The sequence below is a fragment of the Bison bison genome, unplaced genomic scaffold (genome assembly GCF_000754665.1).
Source record: "Bison bison bison isolate TAMUID 2011002044 unplaced genomic scaffold, Bison_UMD1.0 scf7180017864466, whole genome shotgun sequence".
NCBI lineage: Eukaryota > Metazoa > Chordata > Mammalia > Artiodactyla > Bovidae > Bison > Bison bison.
Window position 1 is genome coordinate 2,877,940 of NW_011495027.1, and position 6,925 is coordinate 2,884,864.

Sequence of the window (6,925 nt, forward strand, 5' to 3'; positions counted from 1 at the left end):
CTGATGTGGTGGTAGATTTAGAGAGGGAAGTGAAAAGTCAATTTTCCAACCAGGAATATTTCTACAGGTGAAGCAACCCATAAGCAAGCTCCTTTCCCCTTCAGTTACTTGGCCGTATTTTGAAAAGAAACCTGAGATACCATAAATGGCTGAGTCAGACTGCTCTAAAATCTCAATATTTAGCCTCCTTCTTCCTAAATTCTTTCCCCTTCCTAAAACTGGTTTGTTTTTATGGTTGATATTCCATTATATATACGTACTACTTCTTTATCCATTCAGTCGTTGAAGGACATCTAGGTTGCTTCCATGTCCTGGCTATTGTAAATAGTGCTGTGATGAACAGAGGTTCATGTCTTTTTGAACTATGGTTTTCTCAAGATATATGCCCAGTAGTGGGATTTCTAGGTCATATGGTAGTTTAATTCCTAGCTTTTTTTAAAGGTATCTCCATAATATGTACATTACCATGTGTAAAATAACGTGGGAAGCTGCTGAATAACACAAGGAGCTCAGCCTTGGTGCTCTATGACACCTAGAGGATGAGATGGGGGTGGGGTGGGAGAGAGGCTAGAGAGGGAGGAGATATATGCATACTTACAGCTGATTCATGTACCGCAGAAACCAACAGAACATTGCAAAGCAATTATCCTCCAATTTAAAAAATACTAAAAAAACCTTTTTATTACAAAAACAAAACCAAAAACTGGTTTGACCTGTACTCACATAGGTCACCCTCATGGCTCAAATGGTCAAGAATCAGCCTACACTGCAGGAGACCCAGATTCTATCTCTGGGTTGGGAAGATGCCCTGGAGAAGGGAATGGGTAACCCACTCCAGTATTCTTGCCTGGAGAATTCTATGGACAGAGGAGCCTGGTGGGTTACAGTCTGTGGGGTTGCAAACAGTCGGACTCGACAGAGCAACTAACACTTTCATTTTTTTCACTTTCACATAGGTGCACATCTGCCATCAGTTGCTTAATAATCTCACAAGTGTAATAACTACTTGTCCTATAGATAAAATATTAGAACATTCGCCTCCTCCAAGAAAAAGCTGTGTTTGTTTCTCACCTCCCCCATTCTGCTACCTTCTAGATAGGAAGCTCAAGGAACCACTAAAGACTGATCTAGTGATCCTTTGTTCTCCATCACAAACTGAATAATGGAAGTTAGGAGTTGAAACAGTAAATGATAAAAAGAGGTTAAAAAGATTTTCAGACACTGGCTTGGTGGGCATTTTTCTGTAGTTTGTTTTCATGATAGTTCTTTAAACCTTCTATTTCAGTATCTTCTGAGATATCTGTTCCATCGATGCATGAATTCTTACCATAGACTTTTCCAGACTTGGGAATCACAACCTTATAATTCCCATTTGTCACATGGGACTTATGTTTTGCCAGGTGATGTCACTCCCTGGTACATGATACCATTGCCCTCCTAGTTATTCAGGCACAAAGACTTCAAGCAAAAGGATTCATGCTGTATCATTCAACTTTGGAATTCAGATAGTTATCAACCTAGAGAATAAACAGCTGTAGAATTGGATTTTTAAGTTTAAGATACTGTGGAAGCTATCACACTCATGTCCCTTCCTCAATTCACAAAACACTGTGACTAGCATCCTTTTAACGACTTTTACAAACTTTAATCTACTTCATCTATGCTCTCAACAAATTTTATAGTTTTTTGAATGTTGGTTTTCAGTATAGAGGAAAATATTCAGACTGGGGATTTTTAAAAACGCAATAAAGTCCTATAACTCCTATCTTTTAAAAGGCATAAGAATCATGGAAAGACTGATGGAGTACATAACCTTTCCTTTTTATGTTTCAAAATGTTATAAACAACTGCACTGCATTTTGGACTGTGTAAGTCAAATCTAAGGTTACCATCTCCCTAAATACCCCTCGTTGATTTTATTATCATATGCAGAGCATTAAAATAGGAGCTGCATAAAGAAAACACATAGAAGTAGGGTTACCAGATAAAACAGAAGAGGCTGTTATATTTGAATTTCAGATAAACAAACTTTTAGTATAATTATGTCCCAAATATCACATATACTAGAACATCAATTGCTTATTTAAAATTCAAATTTAACTGGTTGTGCTATAATTTCATTTGCTACATCTAGCAACTTGTAGAAGATCCTTATCTCTGGCAAGCTTACTATTTAAGAGGCAAATTAACAAAAGATCATAACATAAGGTGTATGTGATAAGTGCAGTAATATAACCAGGAGAGGAGATCTCCCCTGATTACCACAGAAGACTACCTGGAAAATATGGCAACTGCAGTTTCTAAAAGATGACTAAATGCAGATTGCCAGATATGTGGTTTAGTGTGATTTCCAGAGTTCAAGTGTTCTGAGTTAAATCCCAAATCCACTGCTCACTAGCTGTGTAACCTTGGATAAATTAATCTCTATTATAAAATGAGGCTACTAATACCTGCTTTATTAGGCTACAGATCAGAGATAATACATGCACAAAGCACCTAGAACACGGGAGGCACTTCCAAAATGGAAACAGCCACTATGAGAAGGTCACATGGCAAAAAGGGTACTTGTCACAGATATTCAAATGTTAATGTTATGCAGTAATATCGGTAAATTTATTTCCATGATCTATTTACACTGTACAAACACTGTTGAAAAGCACCCTACAAGATCACAGTACATTACAATATATTTACTTTAAAAATATACTCCTTTATAAAAGGTTCATAGAACACTGGCATGTCAACTTGGGATGAAACTCAAAGCATGTCACCAATTCTGCGGTAGCAAGAATGCTTCCAAGCATTGTCAATTACACAATCACAAGTCACCATTTCAGTTTTAAATACATATTTTTAAATAAAAAATGAATTCTACAGTGGAAAGTTCCGGCAAGAATACTCATTAGTTAATTAACATATATTTTCATGGAGATGTTGTTTCATAGTAATTTACAGTATCAACTTAATTTGCCAAAAAGACCCATTTCAACAAGTTTTGCAGTCCAAAGATTCTGGTCATTCTTGTCTATTTTTTCTTCTTTGTTGGTTCTCCCAGTTCTATTTTGCGCTTCTTAGAAGTATGCTCATCTTTTTCATCATCTTTAAATAGGAAAGGAAGAGTTTCAATCAGTAACTTTAAAAAAATATTAAACATTAAAATTTCATTGACTATAACAAAATCATCATCCTCAACTAATGTTTCTTTCAAAGTTTTCCAATAAAAATAAAAACTTAAAGGTAGCTGACAGTAAGAAAATCAAATTTGTTCTGATAAAGCTATTCTCAAATATTCTACAGTATATACATGGTGAATATTTAATACATAATCTACATGTTAAAAATGGGATATTTTCTGTTGTTTTTTTACAAAAGAAGATGTCAATTTTACCATGACATTATTTAAGTGACTATCTGGTAGTCTTTCCCTTCTAATCTGCCTTCTCTCTCCCACAAACAACTCCCCTCCCTATTTCATCTCCCCATCCCCACCCCCACACTTACTTTTTGAAGTTAAAAAAGCACTCACAGGTAGATGTTTCACTGAAACTGTATTTTCAATTTTGTCCTATGTAGGTAGTTCTACTTTCTCCCCCATTCCCAGGAGAGTCAGAATATTCCAATGGCAAGACAAAAACAGGCTTCTTCCCCCCCTTCATATTATGGAGAATTGGGAGAGGGGAGGGGAGAAGAACCTCAAATTAAAACCATGTTCTTTACACTTTTCGAAAATGTTATTAGTATCTGTAGTCACAGAAAATTTCTAATAAATAAAAATATTGTAAAATCTGAAACAGTGGACCCTTTTAGTCAATTAAAACAATCCAGCTACACATTTCAACAAAATACAGGATAGCACAGAGCAGCTGTTAGTTTCCATCCTTGAACAAATGTGTGGCATTATTTTAAGAACTCCACACAGATGGAATAAAGTACACGTAGGAGATGTTATGATTTATAAAGTACAAATTTATTTTAAGCACATTACTGAATTCTTTGTACTTTATTTCTCAATCAAGAGATACTCAAAGTTCAATAACTACCCATGTGGTAGCCTATAAAAAAATGTTTTGATGCTGAAAGGGGACTTCCTATTAAAAAATCTGGGAAGCCAACTGATATAGAACACAGACTCTTTTTTTCCAACTTCCCTTTTATTATTAACAGTCAAGAGAACAATGCCAATGTCACTGTTATTACTCAACACTTCACATTTACAAAATGACTTTACAGTCATTTTTACATGTTATTTTTTGATATTCTTCTGATAAAGACTGAGGAGTTCTGTCACTACTCTTTTTTTTAATTGGATTATAGTTGACACATTAGTTTCAGGTGTACAACATAGTGATTTGATATTTTTATACATTATGAAATGATCACCACAATAAGTCTAGTTATCACCTGTCACCGTACAGAGTTATTACAGTATTATTGACTATATTGCCTATGCTGTACATTACATCCCTGTGCTTTAACTTATTTTATAGCTGGAAGTTTGTACCTCTTAATCCCACTCACATATTTCACCTATCCCCTTAACTCCTTCCCTTCTGGCAACCACCAGTTTGTTCTCTTTATCAAGGAGTCTGCTTCTGTTTTGTTTGTTCATTTGTTTTTCGGATCACAAACTCATTATGGGAAAAATAAACTTAAAATTTTAAGCCAGGATTTTCCTGGTGGTCTAGTGGTTAAGAATCTGCCTTGCAATGCAAGGGATGTGGATCAGGGAACTAAGATCCCACCTGCCTTTGAGCAACTAAGCCCTCACATGGCAACGACTGAGCCCATGTGCCACAACTAGAGTCCAAGCGCCACAAAAAAAAGATTTTGCATGAGGCAACTAAGACCCAACTCAGCCAAACATAAATAAATTAAAACAAACAAACAACCCCCCCCCCCCAAGCCTTCAATTCCCTTCCGATAACTACCAAATTCAGAATATTTCCTTTGTTGATATGGACAATAATTAGTATCAAAGCAGGTAATGCATCTTCAAAACCAGCCAAGGTCTTTGTTTTTTAATTGGATTTTAATTATCACCATGCCTGACTTTTGAGATTCTTTTCACTAGTAATATAAAAATTGAAATTACTTTTAAACTCTACTAGAAAATGCACTGCTAACATATTCTAAAAAGATGATCCTGAGACACTTCTGCTTTTAGTCTGTCACTACAAATACACTTACTGAATAACAAGAAAAACAAACTACTGAGGCTAGAAAAATAACTTCCTACCAGTTGCTGAACAGAAGAGCTAATGCCATCTAGTGATATAACAAGGCAATGCCTTAGGGAAAAAAAAAGAAACTTGAAGTGTCTAATCAACTTTACTGAGTTTCTTACTCTGTGCTATATACTACAGATGCACTAGTAAGGAAGCAGTTGTTTTATATGGAATTCACATCACTTGAAGCAAACAAGTTTAAATTATTGACAGAAACTAACTTTATAAATTCTTTAAACAAATGCTGGTAAGTAGTAAGGCTCTGTAACGAGTTCTGAATTTTTCCCAGCTTCTTCTATCTAGAAGGAGTTAACTGGTAAAAAGACGCCAAAGGGCAGAAAATGAGAAGAAAAGTAAAATCAAAGTTATCTGATAATCTAAAAAATGAGATAATTTAAGAGTGTGGAACTTCTAATACAAGATATTTTATGAATTTTAAAAAAAGCTAAAAAAAGATGATGGGAAGTTGACTTGTTAACATGGCACAGGAGACTAAAATGGCAAAAATCACTTCTAAGAAGGAAGGTATTTATTACAAAAAAAGGATAGTTATACTCAACAACCAACATCGAAGTCAGAATTGAAGATTTCAGTATTATCTTTCAATCTCATAATCCAGCTTTAAGCTGGCTGAGCACTGGGATCCTTTTGTGTTTTGACATTGCCAACATCCACTTCCTAGTGGAGGGCCATCCTGTGATCAAAAGGTCAGAAATTATCATGGGACTAGCAGCATTATCTGACACATATTTTCTTCTATCTGAATTTAAAAGGCAAGCTGGAAAAAAAGATAATTCTTTCTACTTGTTTGTCCTGGTATATAAGCCTAGGCTTTTCCACACAGGAACAAAGATAGACGAACACCAGCCTATTGACACCCCGGATTGAATATCAACTCTAATGGCCTTACTGCCAATTCTTCCCACAGGAGAACTACTCCTCAAGCACTCTGGCTTGGAAAACATCAAGAGACTAAACCCCAATTTAATAAAGCATCATTTCCATTTAAAAATCTGATTCCTATTCTGTCTCTTCCTACTTGCGTGAAGCTAGGCAAATTCTTTAAGCTGCAACTGTTTTCTTGTCTACAAACAGTAATAACAAATGTACTAACTCTGTACTAGGTTGCTAAGAGTAATAAACTAGAAAACTTATGTAAAAGTAGTATTTTAGAGCTTGGCATTGTCTAGTTTTGTGACCTTGGACAAGTCACATAAGCTTTCGTTTTGACATTTCCCTAATGGTTTCACAGGGGTTGTAAGGATTAAACGTAATTTATGCAAAAGTGCTTTTTATTAACTATATAAAACTATTATAAAATATGAGGCTTTTTAAATGTCCACTTCATTTGGCATCTCCAAAGAGATGCCATTTACTGAAAATATGCCTTCACTAGTGATTTCTAATTCACACCAGAAGTCATGAAAGAAATGGAAAAACCAGGTAGAATCATAACTGGAGAGTAATATCTTTTATAGTAAAAAAAAAAAAAAAATGAAAGAATATACACTGCAGAGTGTATACTGCATTTAACTGTTCATCTCTTTAGGGTTAGTTAAAACTGTTTCTTTAATCTTTCTTTGACTTTCATGATCTTGATACTTTTGAAGACTCAGCTCATTCTTTTGTGGAATATCCTTCAATTTGGATATGTTTGCGTTTGACAGGAATGTCACCAACGTGATGCTGTGTTCAAGTGA

General features: G+C 35.1%; 1 protein-coding gene across 2 annotated transcripts in view; it reads right to left on the reverse strand.

Moving 5' to 3' along the window:
• Window positions 1–1,985: 1,985 nt before the first annotated feature.
• LOC105003269 (chromosome unknown open reading frame, human C1orf52) overlaps window positions 1,986–6,925 on the reverse strand; it is an 8,214-nt gene continuing 3,274 nt past the window's right edge. The window contains exons 3-4 of one of the 2 annotated variants that reach the window (XR_827088.1): window positions 3,502–3,650; window positions 3,015–3,099 (exon numbers count right to left, since the gene is read on the reverse strand). Coding sequence is in view for 1 of the 2 variants with exons in the window: in XM_010860319.1 (XP_010858621.1) it covers window positions 3,026–3,099 (74 nt within the window). In the remaining variant the exon portion in view is untranslated. Of the gene's footprint in view, window positions 3,100–3,501; window positions 3,651–6,925 lie in introns of both variants that reach the window. The other variant, XM_010860319.1, reaches the window with a different exon arrangement.